Source organism: Protomyctophum bolini (assembly GCF_963924005.1).
Source record: "Protomyctophum bolini genome assembly, chromosome: 14".
Taxonomy (NCBI): domain Eukaryota; kingdom Metazoa; phylum Chordata; class Actinopteri; order Myctophiformes; family Myctophidae; genus Protomyctophum; species Protomyctophum bolini.
Window position 1 is genome coordinate 6,178,323 of NC_137875.1, and position 20,357 is coordinate 6,198,679.

The window sequence follows — 20,357 nt, forward strand, 5'->3', positions numbered from 1 at the left end:
TAGGCTAGTGTAAAGTTGGTCAGTTGAGACAGTTTTCCTTCTCTTGCGCTGAAGTCTTGTATGAAACATCTTTTGAACTTACCGTTCTGCCTGCTAACTTGTGCTTTGACGTGCTAACCTGCGTCCCCGTCCCCCCGCCCCCCCTTTAAACAACCTGTCTGCTGTGCCACCCCCCTTCCTCACGCTCCAGCCCTGACTCACTGACTCATGTCCCTTAGCTCCACCTTGTGGCTGTTCTGCCTCTTAACAGAAACCATAGCTTCATAGACTCTAAGCCTTAGTTGTGTGTGCGTGCGTGCGTGTCTGTGTGTCTGTGTGTGTGTGTGTGTGTGTGTGTGTGTGTGCGTGCGACTGAGGAATCCAATCTGTGTTGCATGGATGACGTTGAGTTTAGACGGCCTAGATGGTGAATTATCATACTAATAGTCTCGATTTAAATTTGAATTATCATTTACCATTTGTTGTGTCTCTATTTATGTCCACTGAGAGGCTCACTGTAAATTATACCAGGTGTTGGGATTTTCTATTTGGTGTAGTTAGTTAGTTAGTTAACGAGAGAAAGAGATTGGCAGTTCCAAGTGACAGATTTACGTCTCCCTTGTGTTAGCAGAAGAAGCTAGAATTTTGGACAGGCAAAATGTATAATGATTTTTATTTGGGGTGGTGGGGGGGGGGGGGGGGGGTGTCACGGCCTGACTCACACCTTTCCATCTAGCATACAACATTGATGCATGCTAGATGTATGAAAGGGTTTGTTTACATCTTGCCCCAATGCATTTCCAATGGAAGTCACATGGTTTGACACAACATTTGTGTTGTACGGTTTTCGGCTGTGTTTCGACTGCCCCCACCCCATCATACAACAAACATGTTGTGTCAAACCATGTGACTCCCATTGGAAATGAATTGCGAGCTTGCATCAGTAAACAAGTCTCATGCATCAGCTATACATCAGTCTGTTGTAAAGGTGTGAGTCAGGCCTTATCTGAAGGACGGGGCCAAAAACAAAAAAAAGTAAAATACAAATATCAGTGAAGGAGGAGGGTGGGTTTGTTTTTTGTTTTTTTTGTTTTTTTTTCCTCCCGGGGGGGGTGTCACTTTATTGGGACAGCTTACAACAGGTCTAGGGGAAGTCAGGAAGTGCTGAACTGTCTTTCTTGCAGGGATGACAGCAGTCAGGAGGGGGAGGAAGGGGAGGAGTTTGAGTGTTACCCCCCGGGGATGAAGGTGCAGGTGAGGTATGGGCGAGCCCCCCGCAGTCTGAAGACGTACGAGGCCACTGTGAAAGAGGCAGACGTGGAGGGGGGAGAGGTGCTCTACCTGGTGCACTACTGTGGCTGGAACGTCAGGTAAGAGTGACAGGAACTGGGGACAAAAAAAACAAATCATCTAATATTCAGTGGTGGAAACAAAAAAGTACTAGTCAAAAAAGAATGTTGGATTAAATAAGTAAAAAGTATATCAATACTGCAATGTAAGATGTACTGTACTACTCCCGTTAACAAGTAGAAGTCACCATATTCAAAGTGCAAAAGGATCGGCATCTAAATGTACTTAAAGTGCTAAAAGTAAAAGTACTCTCATAGCAGAATGTCCCTTGCCTGGTTTCCAGCCCAGTGAAGCTTCGGGACGCTTCAGAGTCTTGATAATCAGTTCAAAATGTGCACAAAATGCCTTGAAAATAGCCGACAAGCTCACAATGCGTCGCATTGCTATTTTCAAATGGCGGTTAATGTATGTTTTCTAAGTAACTAGTAACTAAACTTTTAAAATAAATGTTAGTGGAGTAAAAGTACAATATTTGCCTCTTGAAATGTAGTGCAGTAGAAGTAAAAAGTATTGGAAATTGGAAATACTCAAGTTAAAGTACAAATACCTACAAAATTGTACTTGAGTACCGTACTTAAATACCGTAAATGTACTTAGTTACTTTTCCACCACTGCTAATATTATATATATAACACCCTCTAAAAAGAGACAGCTCTTATCTTCCACCGTGTTCCACGGGGGGATTGCCACTAAGCGGGTATTCCCCAATGGCAACCATAGCATCCCCGCTTCTGCAATTCTGTCTCCCTCTTAATCCGAGTCCTCCTCCCTCTGTCTGCAGACCAGGGGACTCGTGATGATTATGGATTGCATTCAGAGCCACCTAGTGGCTAGAAACTGGAATTGGGTCATTTGATTCCTCAGCTTCCCTCTCTCGCTCAGTGTAGTTTCTTTCTGCTGAGTCGATCCCCTGTCTGTCTGTCTGTCCCCCTCCCCACCGCTGTCTGTCTCAAACAGGTATACAGACATGCTTTTAAGACAATTTTTCCCCATTGGGAATGGTTCCACCTCAACCATTTTCGCTGAATATTGGATCTTGTATATAATCTGATAACAACCTGTAGTTCTTGTGGTAACTAAAAAGAAAGAAAAAAAAAAGGCCAATCAAAGCGCTGCTACACTCACCTCTACCTCTCAAACCCCCCCCCCCCCCCAAATGGGTCAGGGTAAATGCAGTGTTAGGGAACCACGAAACAGAAGTCAACTTCTTACAGCTTTCTATAGCGAGACCAGTTCATGTGTGTCATTCTCAATGTTGTCGTGTGTTGGTACGTCCTCTCTAGCAAAAGATGGAGGGATGTTTTTCTCTGCATTGTGTCTCTGTGGTGTGTGACGTTGTAAATCTCTTGTGTTCATTTCCTCACGTGACCCTATAGTAGTATAGTAGCACCTTTTTGGTACTTTTGGGATCTGTTTTTTGAATTTGTTTCTGTGGTCGTTTGATTTTCATGATGTTTCTCTTTCTTCATTGCAAAAAAAAAAGGTTTGTCTCTTCCCTCACAATATCCCCATCGGATCTGTTTCTTGGCTGTTGAGGGGGCAGATGTCGGGGGCAGATGTTAGAGGTCTCCATGTGGTGGGGGGCAGAGGGCAGAGGTCTGGGGCAGATGTTAGAGGTCTGGGGCAGATGTTAGAGGCCTGGGGCAGATGTTAGAGGTCTCTGTGTGGTGGGGTTGTGTGTGATAGAACGTGTTGTACTGAGCTGTTCCCCCAATGGTGACGTTATTTTCCTTTTCTTTGTGTTTTCCATTAGATATGATGAATGGATCAAGGCAGACAAGATTGTTCGCCCGGCGAATAAGAATGTAACAAAAATCAAGCATCGCAAAAAAATAAAGGTATGAGTTTTTTTGAGAATAAAGAGGCTTCGTGGCTGTTCTGTCTTGGTTCTGTTCTGTTCTGTCTTTGACTCGGTGCGTGTCACACATCGAGACACCTCTCACTCACTCATCACCTGTTCAATTCCCCACAGAACAAAGCTGAGAGGGAGCGCGACAGGCTGGATAGGCTCAACGACAGAGACAGAGACGACCTGGGCCCTGGCCCCCCGAACCACAACCGGGTCCCGCGCTCGTGCAAGTCTTGCCCGGGCCAGGATGTCTTTTGCAAGTTGGAGGAGGGTGAGGACAAAGGGACTCAGCAGTCTCCCGTCAAGTCTATTGAAATTACTTCTATCCTCAATGGCCTGCAAGGTAGCAACCCTCGTGAGCCTGTAGTCTCTCATGTACACATAAAAGCAGATTAGGCCTATATGTTTGACATTGAAGTGATTGATGTTATTTTGTATGGTGATGGTGGTATGCTAACTGAACCTAATGCAGAGTTTATGCTTTTCGGCTCAGCCTCTGAGATGTCCACAGACGAGAGCGAACGCGAGGACGAGGAAGGGGAGCACAATGAAGACGATCGTCCGGGACCTCCGGGTTGCCGCATCGGCCTCAGAAAGGGCCCGCTGGAGCCGCCGTCACAGGCGTCGGAGCGCTGGGAGGGCGCCTCGGTGCCTCCCGAAGGGCCGAAACCTCCCTCGGTCGCAGGAAAGAGCCAGGATCCCTGCATCGCCGCGGAGGTGCCAGAGGTCATAAAGCGAAGAGGTCCACCAGGGTCGGAGGGTGAGGGGAGCACCAGGAAGAGGGAGAGGACCCCGAAAGGTCTGTCCAAAGCCAAGACCAGGAGCACCAGGAGCGCCGACTGGTTGCCTGGAAGCTCCCCGAGGAAGCTGGAGGAGAGAGGAGGCCCCGGGGAGGACAGGGGCGCCTCGTCGAGTAGCAGCTCGGATGATGAAGGGCCAACTGTCACCGAGTCCCAGGCGGAGGACATGAGCGAACGAAGCCGCCCCAAAACCAAAGGTTCACCTTCCAAGAAATACAACGGGATGAAGGACAAGACCAAATCTGGGCGACCCGCTGCGTTCTGGGAGATCCCCGAGAAAAGAGTCAAAATGGGAGGCAGCGCGGACGAAAGGCCCGCGGTCCGAACGAAGGGCCAGAAGGACGTGTGGTCGAGCATCCAGGCCCAGTGGCCCAAGAAGACCCTGAAGGAGCTGTTCTCCGACTCGGACACGGAGGCGGCCAACTCCCCTCCTCCGGGCCCCGTGTCGTCGGGCCCGGAGGAGACCCGAGCGGAGCACGAAGCCATGCCGGAGGACGAGGCGTCCGAGGAGCAGATGGACAACGACAAACTGCAGGAGTTTCCCAGCAGCGGCAGTAACTCTGTCCTCAACACGCCGCCGACCACGCCCGAGTCCCCCAGCATGGGGGGCCTCTGCAGCGCCGTGGAGGAGTCTGGCGACACGCAGCCTTCCTCGCCTCCTCGTCCTCCTTCCTCCATGGCCCCGGCCTTGCCTTCGGAGTCCACCTCCTCCTCCTCCGCCCCTCCTCAGGGGCCCCCGGGGGGGCCCGTGCAGGAGGAGGGCACGGGGGGCCGCAGCGAGACGGACAGCAGCACGGTGGAGGTGGAGAGTCTGGGCGGGGAGCTGCAGGACCTCCTGCCCCCGGACGACGGCACCGGGTCCCCCTCCAAGGCCTTCGACGGCAGCCTCTCCTGCAACAGCAACTGCAGCGTGGAGCTGAGCAGCAGCAGCCAGCAGGAGAGCGAACAGAAATCCAAAGGTATGAATCTCCCGGAAAACATAAAGACTAAAGTGCTTCATGTTTCTTTTACACTACAGTATACTGTATGTGTCATTAGCTGTGGTAAAAAAAATCATGGGAGCGTACCTACATGTTCCCCATGCAAAAAAGGTTATTTGTTCCCCACTTAAAATATAGCTAAACCTAAAACAGAAACCTAACCTAATAATTTTAGTAAGACTAAAAGTATTTTAGCAACTTAGTGTTACTTTTAGTAGAACATTCTGATTTAAGCTCAGTCTTTGAACAATCCATTGAACTTCAGGCCTGCCTACCTAGGCTACTTAAACTATCTTGTCTTAGCCAACAAAAAATTAACACTGGCATAAAATAAACTAAAACATAATTGCTCAGAGTCTTCAACAAAGATGGCAAAAACAAACTGTTCTGTACAAAACACTGAAGTCCTTAAACCAGAAACCTAACCTGGGGAACATAGGGATTACCCCAAAATCCTTTGCAATACTTTATGTTTTTGTTCTGGGGGAAACTCAGAACTATAATAAAGTTTGACAGCGTGATTCACGGTCTGTGTCTAATCTCGTTTCTTTGAAGTGTCTGCGAGTCAGAAGCGGCAGAAGGAATCGCAGACGGGCGGACCCACAAAGAAAGCCAAGCCCAGCCGCAAGAGCCTCGGTGTGCCTCCCAAGAAGAATAGGAATAGAAAGACAAGTACGTTGTGCTCCCAGTATCCTCCTGTCCATCTAGCACATTTTAACCCATTCTGACCTGAGATCAGATTCTATACGAGGTTTCCATTGGACACACACATGTCTGATGAACCCATTCTGACCTGAGATCAGATTCTAAAAAATGTCAGTCGTTCTTCGATTTTTCAAAAATAGCAGACCTACAAGCTCGTAGCGCGCCACTCGGTGGCGCGCTATGAGCTTGTAGATCTGCTGTTTTTCAATAGCTAAAGCATGACATGATGCTAACACCAAAATGAGTTCCCGGTCAGAATGGGTTAAATGTGTCAAATGTAGTATCAGTCCAAAAGTAACCTCGCGTCACCAGGCTTTCCACCTCGGAGGAAAAGCCTGGCCTGTGTTACAAAATTGCCGTGTGAACCGGTCTGGACTCAGCGGATGATATCGCTATGTCATGTTGTAGTCATTGTTTTGTAGTCATCAGGCAGGAACAATCAACTTGAGGAACTTCCTTTTCCCTCAAACCGGAAGAATAACAATAAAAGCTCTCGTAGTCTGCAGCTTTTATTGAGAAAAGACGGTTTGAGGGAAAAGGAAGTTCCGGATGATTGTTGACTACAAAACAATGACTACAACATGACGTATAGCGATATCATCCTGATGACTACAAAACAATGACTACAACATGACTTATAGCGATATCATCCTGATGACTACAAAACAATGACTACAACATGACGTAGCGATATCATCCTGATGACTACAAAACAATGACTACAACATGAAGTAGCGATATCATCCGCTCCCGACCGGATCATGAATCCGAAAAGGAACGCTGCCCAGGCTAGTCCAAAAGTACATCGCTCTTTGTTATATAATGTTGAAGTTGTTTATTGTTTAATTAATTTCTTGCGAAAGTAAAAAAAGAAAAGAAAAATCATATTTATTTAAAACAGTGATAATAATAATATGGAACCCGCTCCTTTGGGGTATTTGTTTGTCACTGTACACTTTCAAATATGAAATCTGTCCCCTGGGAGCCGAAAATGGGGACCTTCTGTTTCACAGATGGCCTCTCTAGTGTCTACACACTCAGCTAAGGACGCTCCAACACAGAGTACAATCTCTGTATAAAGAAAGAATATTAGAATTGTTGTCATTATGCCATGGACACAGAGAATAGATGCTTTGTGACATAGCGACCTCATCACATTTCTACATTATTTTATACACACAGTAAAGATTCCCTCCTTTTGAGGGAATATAAAACGTAGGTCTTGATATACCGTCCTTTGTGTATGTGTGTAAAATATATGACTACTGAAGTACTAGTTTCTAGGTCGTTCCTATATGGCGTCTACCTCTTGCAGTAGTAGAAAGGTAACATTTATTCCAAGGTTGACGAGAATAGTTCTGCCAACACAAAGTTTCTATTTAAAGAGTGTATTGCCCCTAAACATGAATAAACATGTGGTAACAAGTGCTAAGGGACCATGGAATAAATGGGTTTCTGCAGAGTCAAATCAGCACGGCAATGAGCCTCCATCATTCATAATGTTTGGACCACCGTGCGTGTATTACTTGTGTTCTGCGTTGATGTATACTCGCAACACAAACAACACTTTACGGTCGAATTGTTCTCTATATCCTCATGGCCTTGCTGTCTCTCTCGTTTCACCCACAGCACACAGCAGTGACAGCGAGGACCAGTCTGTCGTGGAGGGCACTGCCAAATCGCCCGCCTCAAAGACCAACACTTCAGACATGAAGGCTGCCATCTCGCCCCCCAAGTGCCCTGCAGGGCGAAGCCCTCCGTCGAGCCATAAGTACCACAAGCACTCTGACTCTGATCACACGCCGCACCACCGGGACCACCGGGACCACCACGGGAGGACGCCGCGCATCTACAAGTGGAGCTTCCAGATGTGTACGTTTTTTTTAATCTTCCATAGTCTTCTGTAGAACTGTGGTTCCCCTAAAGTGGGGTCCCTGAGGGAGTTCCAGGGGGGGGCCCAGCTAAATGATAGTCAAATTGACCTGTTAGGGTCCATTTGTACACTCTCAGAGTTAAATTAACATTGATTTTACAATATAAATTGGGGGTCCCAGAGATCGAAATGCCATTAAATTGGGGGTTCCGTAGACTAATGCATGTCCAAACTGGGGTCTGGGGATGAGAATCACTGCTAGAGCCGTTAAAATCTTCTCTCACGGGGGGGAGGTCTCTGGCATATCTTTTCAAATGGGGGTCCGCGGGTTAATTCGTGTAAATTTGGGGGTCCTTGACATGAAAAAGTTTGTGAACCATAAACCACTACTGTAGAAGACTATAGAATAAGAGGATAACAAACTCACAAAATGTTAAATATTTTCATGAAAACTAGATTTTTACTTAATTTATACTAGTCTATTACTATTACTACCATACAACCTAAGGAGGCAGAGCAATGCGAAGCCCTCGTTCTTTTCTCTGTAGTCTCTACCAACCCCAGACCCCTAAATGCGTTGTTCTGTTCCGTGTAGCCGACCTGGAGAAGATGAGCAGTCTGGAGAGGATCTCGTTTCTTCAGGAGAAGCTGCAGGACATCAGGAACCACTACCTGTCCCTCAAATCGGAGGTGGCCTCCATCGACCGCCGGCGAAAACGCATGAAGAAGAAGGAGCGGGAAAGTGAGTCGACTCCGAAATTAATCGATGTCCTCTAGCCGTGGTGACAACAGTCAATCAAACTAGTCGATTTAACCGATTATAAAGAATAATGGATAATTGATTTGAATTAAAACAAGAAATGATTTGAATACTTGAAATTTCGCTTTTGTTTCCATTGGGAAAATAAAACCAAAAATGGCAGATCTACAAGCTCGCAAAGCGTTCTAGATCTTGCTATTTGTATTTGGTTTCACTGTACCACAAAGGTATAAAATAGGGCTTAAGAAGTGCTTAATCATACTAGTCGATTTAGTCGAAACTGTGCTTCTGGAATGCAGCCCTATAATGTCCCCGTCGTCTGCCTGGGGTTAACCCATTCTGAACGGGAACCCCTTTTGGTGTTCAGCATCATGTTATGCTTTAGCTATTGAAAAATAGCAGATCTACAAGCTCATAGCGGGTGGCGCGCTACGAGCTTGTAGGTCTGCTATTTTTGAAAAATCGAAGAGCGACTGACATTTTTTTAGAATCTGATCTCAGGTCAGAATGGGTTTTAATCGGACCAGTGTGTGTCCAGCGGAAACCTCGTATGAATCTGATCTCAGGTCAGAATGGGTTAAGCCTCGGCATGTCTACTCCGTAGCAGATGTTTAACCCCAGAACGATGTGTCTCCCTCAGGTACGGTGGCGGCCTCGTCCACGTCCTCGTCGTCGTCTTCCTCGCCGTCCTCGCTGACGGCGGCCGTCATGCTGACCTTGGCGGACCCGCCGGTGTCGTCCTCCTCGTCCTCCTCTCAGAACTCCGGGGTATCGGTGGAGTGCAGGTGACAGGAGGACGTACCAGCAGAGGAGCCGCCGCACTTAAGCACTTAACCAGCACCCTGGCGCCACGACCACCCCCCAAAACACACACACACACAGACAGACACACACAGACAGACACACACCCGTACCACCCGCTCCCATCCCTTCCAACAGGACAGACGAGTGGACATACATATAACTACTGGGGCACAAACACCAGAACACAGACGACAACAAACAACAACAACAACAACACCAAAACAAGCACTATTTTCTATTGACAACTGTTTCCTTGGCAAGCTAATTGCACTTAAGTGCACTTTTATGAAGATTGTGTAAGAGGAAGAATTTGTCACAAAAAAAGAAAAAGTACAAAATTTGTCTTTTAAGCTCTCCTTAATTGACGAACATTTCTAAGAATTGTTTTTGCAAGCAATAATTCTTTCCATTTGATAAAACTTGTATTGTAAAACAAAAAAGATTTTTCTGTGAAGACCACCCCCGTGTTGTGTCCTCCAGTGTGGTACGGTCTAAGTGTTTGCCATTTGTTACAGGCAATTCAGAGACGTAAAATGCCACGGTGGCATTAAGGGCATACTAAATGTAACTTTTGCCACGCGTTCCTTTGTCCACAGTCAATTCTAAGGGCCTTCACATGGTGAATAAACCTCAGCTGTTTTGACTGTTTTTCAGCCCAAGTACTGGAACAGTGTTCTGTATGCGTTTCGGGTTACACTTTAAAACTCTGAGTATTCTAAAAGAGTGTAACTCTGAGATTGTACAAATGTAAATTTGGTTGCATTTGTACACTTTAAATTAACACTCAGGATTTTACTGTGCAACAGGTGGCGATGGATAAGGGTAACGGGATCATTGTAAAAAAAAAAAATCCACTGCCTCCCCCCGTAGTGGATGGATGTGGTGAGATACTGTAGTGCCTTGTTCTTTTCTATGGGGCACCTTGAGAAGGGACAGCACTTCCCTCCAGGTCCCATTCTCAAATCAGAGGGTCACTGAGATTGCCGTGTCCCTTTTTACAAAACAAAAAGACTGAAGAATGGTGTATGAATGAGGAGGCAAGTCGAGGGCTGTGTATGACAGATAATGATGGGGTTTTTTTATCAGCGTTTATCAATGCCGATATTTAAATAAATAATGATTGTAAAAAAAGAAAAAAGGATTTAGCAGAACTGGTCATCCGTAATCTACTACTGACTACACATCCAGCTTGGGAACAAACGGTTAATTTTAGCAGTACAATAATCACGTTGCAATGATGGGAGGTTGGCAGATGCAAAGGTTACATTTCTTCCTCAGTTTTCCAGCCTTTTCCAATCACACCCACCTTCTCCGTTTAAAAGAAAAAATACATTATTTCCTAATGACCCATTTAATTAATCACATAACTCGGATCAAGTAGCCTATGGCGTATCATGGCAGCCATGGGAGGTTTTCAAAGCATTCCCTGTGTACCTCACCTCCGTACAAAGGAATTGAACCGGCTCCAATTTTAGCAGTTCAAAGAGCATACTGTATGTTTCTTGTTTTACATGTGATCGGTGATAAACATACCAGCTCCCAGCATCTATTTTGACTAGACTTTTAAGGCCGATTCATACTCCTATTTTACCGCTGTTTCGGCGCTGTAGTGCCGAAATGATTTTGGCTTGTCAGAAAGAGCCGACTTTAGGACGGTAAAATATGAGTATGAATCGGCCCTTACTCCCACCCACCTGTTTGGTTCTGATCCATGTACTAGGACAAGAAATAACGGTAAAGATCTTGTAAATGTGCATTTATAACATAAAGTGATGTATGTATGTATACAATTCAATTCTGAAGACATCTCCAGTGTTTCCTCTGTATAGACTCCTGACTGTATGATAACCTTGAAGTTATAGGTTTTGTTTGGCACTTGTATGTAATTGTATGCTTTTGTTATACATTTGTATATTTGAGAAGAGTGTTTTGAGTCAAGCTATTTAATATCTTGCACTGTTAATAATGTGTACTTTTCTGTACAGACAGTTTTATGGTTTTAACTGTAGTTCCAGTGTAAATAATGAGGGTAAAAAAGCATGTCCACTCCCCCCCACCCCCCGCCCTTTGTCATCATCCTCTTGTTGGGACAGATTTATTTTGGTCTCATTTATTTTATTGTTCTGCCGCTTTCATAAATTTCTATTTTTTTTTCTCCCCCCGTTACAGTTTTAGTTTGTATTCTGTCTATTTTTTCCTGTTAGCTTGTGCTTGAAACAGAATAAAATGTGGTTTTGGAGGTGGCTAAACCATTTTCCATCATGCTACATGGGACTGTTGTAGCTAAAGCTTCCATGCACCTGTATGGAAAATGGTCTAGAGAAATCATAGAGTAACACAAAGTGATGGAGCTTATTGGAAAAGCTCTCTAGTATTTATTAGGCTCATCTGATGATGGTCATTGTGTAATTTATTGTACAAATGTAAGCAAAACAGATGCCTCTGTTTGAAATAAATGCCATAGTTTGTGAAGTACACCGTGTCTCGTTGTCATGTCTCAACTGTACTTCTTTCATTTCAGAAATGTAAAGTCACGTCGAGTCACTTAACATTAATTACTACAAATATTATGCAATTAAAACGTTTTTGTTTGCTAATTGTTACCCAATGTTGCAGTACTATATTATAAACCTAACTACAGTCACAGTGATGTTTTCTTGATATGTGTATCAATCATATATGTGTATCATTTCTTGTCTATTACGCAATTCTAGGATAAGGTACTTTTTTTGCCTTCAACCAAACTAGGCTCTATGCAAATCATCTTTACAAGAAATTGAGCTACTTCTCTACTTCTTTCAAGAGTGTCAACACAATGATACTAATTAAGGCTCTATTCCAGTGATACTCAACCTCAGGCCCGCGGGCCACATCAGGCAAAATAAAAGCTTGGGCGGGGGGTGGAGATGCAATGCAAATGAAAGACATATACTGTGTATCCCTATTCCCTGACATAATTTTATAGCTAAACGGACAGAATTCTATTTTATTTGAATGATGAAACCCAGCTGCCATTAATAGTTTGGAAATGGAAATTGCGGAAATTGCGGAAATGGAAATTGCAGAAATTGTAATTGCGGAAATTGTAATTGCGGAAATGGTGGAAATGGAAATTGCGGAAATTGCGGAAATTGCGGAAATGCGGAAATGGAAATTGCGGAAATTGCGAAAATAAAGCAATTGAAAGAGAGAAGTTATCAAGTATCATTAATTTTATCTACTGGCCCCTTGCCATTTTTGTAATGTGGCCCACAGGTAAATCTATTTGAGTATCCCTGCTCTATTCCACCATGTAGCTCTGGTCCATAGAAAACTGCAAAACAAAGGGTATTACAGTATTGTGATTCATATAATTAAAATTAAATATGAAAACTAATATTAATCAGAATACAATAATTTAGGGTCACCAGCGTCCTGGATGGCTTGATTATAGGCTTAAAATAATTGCTATAAATATTTTTGGAAATATCTATTATGGGAAAGAAATGAATGGGGTCTGGAACGTTGGAACCAGAAAATGGCCGTCACAGCTATGTCCTGGCTGTATTTATATACTCTTAAGGTATTTCTCTCTCACTTTAAGTTTTCGTCAATGTTAAGAAGGAACGTAGTGCCTCTCTGACATCACAACCGGGACGTCAGGGGGTGACATTTACAGTCTATGATCCCAACACCATAAATATCCATGCCTTCGCAGGTGACAGCCAGAATGAAGTAAAGAAGAACCCAGATCACGTAGCAGACCTCGGATACCATATCAAGATCTCGCTAGTGACCGCCGGTTCGACACGCTGCGCTCAAGGAAGATAGGTCCCTGTCCCTATCTCCTCGGCATTCTCAGACCAGACAAGGCCTAGTTAGGTCTCGGTCACAGTCAAGGCAAAAATACACCCTGTGCTATCCTTGAGCAGCTAGCACGCTACGCTAACGCTAGCACTGCAGTAGCTGCCAGGCTGTGCCTGAGCTTCGTTGCTGGAGGAGTGTCTCAACTTTTAAACATGATGATGGGCAATAAAACGAGCACCATTGTCGCCGGCATGTGCGGCGCCGCATTTATCGCATACTGCATTTATTTCGACAGAAAACGACGGAGCGACCCGAACTTTAAGAGGAAGCTGCGCGAGCGTAAGTATACACGGCAACCATTGGACCGTCTGTTGAGTTGCACATACAATGTAGCATGCTTTGCTAGCTATGCTAAAGACTTAATGTATATACACTATTACACGACAACTGTAGACAGTGAAGACCGACGGGCACACATTGTGTTATTCTGTTTTTATCGTTTCAGTCGGCGTTGAATAGTCTTAAATTCGAACAAAATTTTGATGAACAAGAATAACTTTGACTAAAATGTAGTAGCAATGCTAGCAGTCACGTGGTGCATATAATGCCATGCTGTTAGCCTGTTACAGTACTATATAAAATGTAACTTTTTTGTGACACGACACAGGCAGGGGGAAGCGGAATGCGACCAACGTGAACGCTGGCTTGTCAACGGTAGGATTAGGATATGATTATTTATCGATACAAAAATCCGACATAATGCTGCTATGATGAGTAAACATGACATGAATGTTTGAATTCCATCATGATTTCCCCATTCCATTCACAGCTGCCTGACCTGAAAGACCCGGAGGCCGTTCAGAAGTTCTTCCTGGATGAGATCCAGTTGGGAGAGGAACTCCTTTCACAAGGTTGGTTTAGCCATAAATATAATACAGGCATATTGGAAAGTGGAAACACAAATGAATCACTGATGATGTCAGTTATAGTACATTCAGTTCTTGAAACTTGAGTCTTTTCCTTTACTGCTTTTTATTAAATGCCCAGTCACTGGCACTCTAAAAATAGCTTTATTTTCTAACACCCAATATAATATCCTAAGGTTAGCCAGGAATACCTCTAATACTAAGCATGTGTTGTGTGGAGAATAATCAGAATATAGGTTGCTACCTTCAGGAAGGAGATATGGTGTACCAGCATACAATAAGGTCAGACTAAAGAGGTCCTTTGTCGACCTTGAGGCTTAATCAGGAGTTGTAGTAGCCACAGGGTAATCTAAGCGGTGGATATTGCTCTGGTCTTCATGTAAATTGTCATGTTCTTATGTCAAATGTGTGTATACACATATTATGTGTTCTGCATACTTGGCTGCTGTGTCGCAAGACACATTTCAGTGTGAACTGACAATAAAGTACTATATCATAAAGTTTAAAATATATTTGAGTATACCTCAAAGTAATTTAAATATAAAAAGTAACCAAATGGATCCTTATGGTCCATGGCTCATTTGGTACTCTCTTGAGTCGAGTAGGACACCTACTGTTTGACAACAGTAATGACATTTTGTACAGCAGTCTGCAAATGAAGTGAAATTGGCTATAGCAATACATATTATACACAATGTAGAGAGAAAGTAATAAAGTAGGCAAAGCAAAGCAAAGTTACCATGTTTACCCAGGGTAACTGGACTAAGCTCAAGAACTTGTTTACAGCCAGGCCCTGCTCATGGAACATTTCATGGTAGGCGTTCAATGCCTTGCTCAAGGGCACTTCAGCGGTGGTAATTTTAACGTGCCGGTCCGGGGATACGAACTAGCGACCTTCCGATATCAAGACCGCTCCGCAAACCGTTCGGCCACCGCTGCCCCTAAAGTAGGCCATGCTCATCAGTGTGGCCAGCATTACTGGTGTGATAATGCATTTATCTGTTTAACCCTGAAGGACAACAAGCAGCAAGCTCCATAGCATTGAAGTAAATGAGCGGCAGTGAACACTAAATGGCAGTAAAGAAGTTAAGCATTATGTTCTATTTTAGCTATTGAAATATAGCAGATCTACAAGCTCATAGATCTGTAGTAGATCTTGTAGATCTGCTATTTTTGAAACATCGTGAAAATGTGGCACAAATCTTTGAATATATATAAAGAGTGAACGTTTTTAACTTAAATCTTTGCTTCTGGGAGGTCCCTGGAACAACATATTTTCATAATGGGGGTCGGCAGGCAGCCAATTACATTTAATTTTGGGGGTCCTTGACATGAAAATGAATGACTGACACAAAAACATGAGTTTTTCATTTGTAGAATCGTCCTCGTGTCTAAATGTGTTTAATTTCAGTAGTACTATATTAAATTCCCTATGGACCCTCCTTAGCATCCTTAAACCCCCCTGTTGCCAACCTTGGTCTCTGGGACAAGAAAGGATGCAAGATCAAGTTTAGAGTCTTCCAATTCTGAGAGCTTTTTGTTAAATGGCTCTTGGACATTTCAGCTCTAAGACAGGCATAATGGACGCTCCTATGCCACCAAAATGTGGAACACCCTACCAACAGTCATTAAGACATGCAAAGCCCTTGAATCCTTCAAAACGCTCTCAAAGGGCACCTATGAACGGCTGCAAAACTGGCCCCCGTAAAATCTGAATGCCCCACTCAACCCCTTTTCCCCCTCACTGTATATGTGTGTTTTACCTCCTATGATGACGTCCTGTTTTTGGCTATATAGTAGTGTATATTTGTACGTCTCTAAATGTTATGATGAATTGAACACGGTGGACCCCATTGTAAACAAATGTAATGCTTTATGGTGTCATCCACGCGACAGTTAACAGTTTTGTATTGAGTTGTGCTTGAAATGTACTGTAATTCTCCAATCAAACCATACATGCCTACAAACCTACACATTTTTAATGAATGTATTGTGTGTGCCAACCCCAGGAGACTATGAGAAGGGTGTGGATCACCTGACCAATGCCATTGCGGTGTGCGGACAGCCCCAACAACTCCTCCAGGTGCTCCAGCAGACTCTGCCTGCTCCCGTGTTCCAGATGCTGCTTACCAAACTGCCCAGTATCAGCCAGGTGAGGTCCACCTCCCATACTCCTTAGTCCTTCTTGTTGACCGGGAACCCCTTTTGGTGTTTTAATTATTTTATTGCCATCTACGTTTATAGACGGGACCTGGGACCTGTCCTTGCCAGCTACGTTCATAAGCGTAGACGTATGTTTAATCCATATATGAACGTGCCATCGGTGTGTTTACAGTTTAGCATTGCTCCGGCTAGTATAGCCCTCCTCCTTCACCAACAGCGATGTTTAAAAAGAAATCCAGCTCCGTTGAGCCTCCATTATAACCCGATTTTTCAAAGCGCCGTATCTCCAAAGAATCGAATTGTTATTTTGAATCGCATCGCATCGAAAATTTAGCTGGTTGTACTCATAGCGCAGCACTCTGTGCCACAAATCTTTGAAAATACTGTATATTCTTTCAGCGCAAACATTTTTTTACTCAAATATTTGCTTCTGGGGGGGTCCCTGGAACAACATATTTTCAGATGGGGGTCGGCAGCCAAATACATATAATTTTGGGGGTCCTTGACGTGAAAATGAACGACTGACACAGAAACATGAGTTTTTCATTTGTAGATCTAAATGTGTTTAATTTCAGTAGTACTCCATATTAAATTCCCTGTGGTATCCTCCTTAGCATCTTTAAACCCCCCAGTTTCCAACCTTGGTCTCTGGGACAAGAAAGCATGCAAGATCAATATTAGAGTCTTCCAAATACTGAGAGCTGTTTGTTAAATGGCTCTTGGACGGCTCTAAGACAGGCATAATGGAAACACACAACTCAGGAACTAATGGTTGTAAAAAAAAATAGGTTTAGTTCTTGAATGCCTGAACCCTGAGTTTCTTTTCCCTTCCTGCTTTTCAGAGAATCGCAAATGCCCAGTCCCTAGCAGAAGACGACATTGAATGAAAGTATCATCCAGGTATTTGTATTTGTATTTATTTATTTAGCACAGTATAAAAACAACACAGTGAACATATAAATATGAGAAGGGTAGGGTGCTAGGCTGAGGCAAAAAAGCCCAAGGGGCTTACACGAGGCCTCTACCTATATAAATTAAAATGAAACATTGTACATGAGATATAGAATATCCAGAAAACATGATTTCAGTATATAAAACATAAACAAAACAACAAAACAAAAACACAACAAGAACATGATTAGAATTTTTGGTTATTTACATGATTAGAGAAAAGAATAGATGATACAAAGATATATAATTAGGTGAGTTGCTTAATGCGTACTCCTTCTTGTTAATGTCAGTAGTACTCGGTATTAAATGCCCTCTATGTTATCCTTATCTCAGCATCCTTAAACCCCCCTGTTGCCAAACTTGGTCTCTGGGACAAGAAAGGATGCCAGATCAAGCTTAGAGTGTTCCAATAAAACTGAGAGCTTTTTGTTAAATGGCTCTTGGACAGGCATAGCTCTAAGACAGGCATAGTGTTGTGTTTTTGGCAGCAGATTTTCGTTTTAGTCAATAGTTTTCATTTAGTTTTAGTCACCTGGAATGTTTTAGTGTTAGTCTAGTTTTAGTCGACTAAATATCATAAGATTTTAGTCGACTTAAATCTACAGTTGATTTAGTCGAACAAAATTATTTTGATGCCGTCCTAATTTTCAGCATGAAACTAATTGTAAAATGACTGGATCTCTTTGTCCCTTCATTTTTAGCCTAGTTTTTATTTGTTGATGAAATTGTCAGTATATTTAGTCTTAGTTTTAGTCATCATAGCTTAGTTTTTATTTAGTTTCCAATTAGTTTTCATCAACACTGATGGAAACACAACTCTGTTAGCTTTAGTTCTTGAATGCCTGAACCCTGAGTTTCTATTTTCTTTTTCTTTGTCTTTTCCATTCCTTTGCTTTTCACAGAATCTCAAATGCCCTGCAGTCCCTCTGGCAGGAGAAGATGACATTGAATGAAAGAGTGTATGTGTGATTGACGTACAACTCTTACGTTTCTCCACGTTTGAATACTTAAGTGTAAAGTGTGTTTGAGATGGAGAGGCCGATTGTGAGAGTCCAAGCTTTGGACATCATTTGACAGCAAACGTCTCTACCACTCTACTCCTCCTGTCTTACTTTATGGCTGTTACTATTTTTATATCCTCTGGAAATAGTTTTACCACATTCCCTAACTCTACCCTGTCATTTCCTGTCAATCTGTCTTTGTGTGACACACATTTGGACTTGGAACTGTGATTATTATGACAATGCTATAACGCTGCATTATAATGTTGATAAATAGGAATACAAATGTCATAGGTAGTGCTTAGACAAATCTTATCATAGAAATATTGTACAAAATTGAAAATCTCAATGTAATTATGTATGCAAAATGACATTGCATAGCTTATAATCTTATAATTTATCATTTGTTTTTTTGTGCATCACTATGCTAGACATGGTCATATATGTGTGTTTTTGAGTCAAGAAGGTACACCGCTTGTTTATTGGTATTTTGAGTTGTCAAAGTGTTATTTTTGTATTCTAATCTGAATATCAAAAGTTTTCTTTCTTTCTAAGATACCCTCAATAAAATGAGAAGTCACTGAATTCTTTGTGTGCATTTTGCCAGCAGATGGCAGTAGCAATGCATAGGAAAAATGAACGTTTTAGAAAATGCACAATGCCGACCACTGTTTTTCTCTCCCAAGTCTGCTTGTCATTGGACATTTATTTGGTGGGTATTTTAGGCTCTTGCCATGCGTAAAAAACAGATGTTTATTTCATGCTTTTCGGATGTTCTTCTGCTAGTCACAAAATGTAACAAAGGCCACACAAGCAGATTTATAGCTGAAATAGTTGGAAGATGACAAAATGTATCTAGAAATGTAATGTGAACCAACAGGGCAAACTGACCTATAGCCTGGCTAATAAACCAGACTAATATCACACAACAGCCAAACGGCTGATTCGGTCTGGCTTATATTAGCCAAGCTAAAACTGACCTACACTATGTTTGTGTTTACAGGTAGTGAGTGCCAAAGCAAGACGGCGCTTCTGTTAGTGTGACTGTATTGCATTGGAACTGTAGGCTGCGACTATTTTTAAATCGTCACTCGCACTTCAACAACATAGCTTGTCAAATCTCTTAGACTGCAGGAGCTAGTGCAGGCTCCATTGTGTCTGTGTGTGTGTGTGTGTGCCCGAGAGAGAGACAGAAAGGAGCTGTGCATGTAGGAGGGAGTAGTTCTGGTTGAAAATGTGTCTGTTGGAAGACAAATGGGGATCTAATTATTTTTATCCCTGTCTGCAGCTGTTTTTCTAAGGGCTTTGGCCGGAGCAGTCTGGGGTGCTCGCGGGTTGCCAGGAAACAAGAGAGCAGGGAAAAGTAGTTTTTCTACAGTAGGAATGAAAAATGAAAATTGAACGGTGGCCCAGAAATGTCCAATGAAAACCTAAATGGTAGACTGTTCATTTTTCCATGAACTCATGCACTCTCGGAGTCTTTTTACTCAGCACTCTCTGCTATTTCAACCGCCGGGCTGAAAGCAGAAGCCTGTCAGGAGCCTTGCCTGAGACGTCTGGCTTATATATGTGTGTGTGGTGTGTGTGTGTGTGTGTGTGTGTGTGTGTGTGTGTGTGTGTATGTATGCAGAAGAAGTAGATCGTTGTTAAAAAATCTGTCCTTTGGGGAGACGGAAGAGAGAGAGAAAAATAACAGACTGTGTTTGGGAGGTCAGGCCCGGAGCTGTGGTGTTTCGCTGTCGTTGGGTGGGTTGAGGGCCAAGTTCCCCACACAGTGAACCCACTGGGCCTGCTCTCCCTGTAAATAAACATTGTGCTGCCCCCCCCCCCCCCCTCAGCCTCGCTCACAAGCAGGCGCTTTGCTGCGTTCTCCATCCTGTTGCCTCTGGTGGTGTGGAGAGAGATGTGGGGTTACTGAAGGATAACCGGAGCTGCAGAGTGCAGACCCAGAAAGCATTCTGTCACCAAGCCAACGTCGTCAAATGGTGAGCATTCTGGTATGGATTGGTTACATGTACTCATATTGGTTAATTCACTGTGTGTATATACAGTACAGTATGTAACACCTGGGAATCGATCCTGGGTTGGAAAGCCAACCTCTTAAACCACTAAGCCAAAGGCCTTTAGCCCATGCCTCGGGAGGTGGGAGGTTTTGACCACCTCCCACGGAGGGAGGAAACCCGATCCGGGTCACAGCACCATTGTAACGCCCAAGAATCAAACCCGGGTCTGCCTGCGTGGAAAGCCAACATCTTAACCACTAAGCCATAGGCTTATTTCACCTTTGAGGCCATCAGGCTGAGGCTGTGAGCCTATCCTGCTATATATATATATATATATATACTCATTGTTTGATTTATAGTTTTATTATTACTATTATTATTCCACTACCTCCTGTTTGAGCATACTGTACATGAGAGTGAACTGTTT

The 20,357-nt window shown here is 43.4% G+C and overlaps 2 protein-coding genes across 4 annotated transcripts in view; both read left to right on the forward strand.

The window, feature by feature from the left end:
* arid4b (AT-rich interaction domain 4B) overlaps positions 1 to 11,575 on the forward strand; it is an 83,263-nt gene extending 71,688 nt beyond the window's left edge. The window contains exons 17-24 of one of the 3 annotated variants that reach the window (XM_080782612.1): positions 1,164 to 1,349; positions 3,083 to 3,167; positions 3,302 to 3,521; positions 3,672 to 4,937; positions 5,514 to 5,630; positions 7,293 to 7,535; positions 8,132 to 8,278; positions 8,937 to 11,575. In XM_080782612.1, coding sequence (XP_080638738.1) covers positions 1,164 to 1,349; positions 3,083 to 3,167; positions 3,302 to 3,521; positions 3,672 to 4,937; positions 5,514 to 5,630; positions 7,293 to 7,535; positions 8,132 to 8,278; positions 8,937 to 9,085 — 2,413 coding nt within the window. In that variant the 3' untranslated portion in view covers positions 9,086 to 11,575. The remainder of the gene's footprint in view (positions 1 to 1,163; positions 1,350 to 3,082; positions 3,168 to 3,301; positions 3,522 to 3,671; positions 4,938 to 5,513; positions 5,631 to 7,292; positions 7,536 to 8,131; positions 8,279 to 8,936) is intronic. The other 2 variants (XM_080782613.1, XM_080782614.1) reach the window with 2 other exon arrangements.
* A 1,226-nt stretch (positions 11,576 to 12,801) lies between these two features.
* Positions 12,802 to 18,512, forward strand: tomm20a (translocase of outer mitochondrial membrane 20). Its single transcript, XM_080781602.1, has 6 exons — positions 12,802 to 13,225; positions 13,554 to 13,600; positions 13,716 to 13,797; positions 15,822 to 15,964; positions 16,818 to 16,875; positions 17,829 to 18,512. The coding sequence occupies exons 1-5, from the start codon at positions 13,099 to 13,101 to the stop codon at positions 16,860 to 16,862; spliced, it is 444 nt and encodes a 147-aa protein (XP_080637728.1). The 5' UTR covers positions 12,802 to 13,098; the 3' UTR covers positions 16,863 to 16,875; positions 17,829 to 18,512.
* The last annotated feature ends 1,845 nt before the right edge of the window (positions 18,513 to 20,357 follow it).

Bases quoted from the DNA above. Each gene is read 5' to 3' on its own strand.
- tomm20a (XM_080781602.1), top strand. From the start codon at position 13,099: ATGATGATGGGCAATAAAACGAGCACCATTGTCGCCGGCATGTGCGGC. The intron at 13,226-13,553 runs GTAAGTATACAC...GACACGACACAG, and splicing joins TAAGAGGAAGCTGCGCGAGC to GCAGGGGGAAGCGGAATGCG. The intron at 13,601-13,715 runs GTAGGATTAGGA...TTCCATTCACAG, and splicing joins TGAACGCTGGCTTGTCAACG to CTGCCTGACCTGAAAGACCC.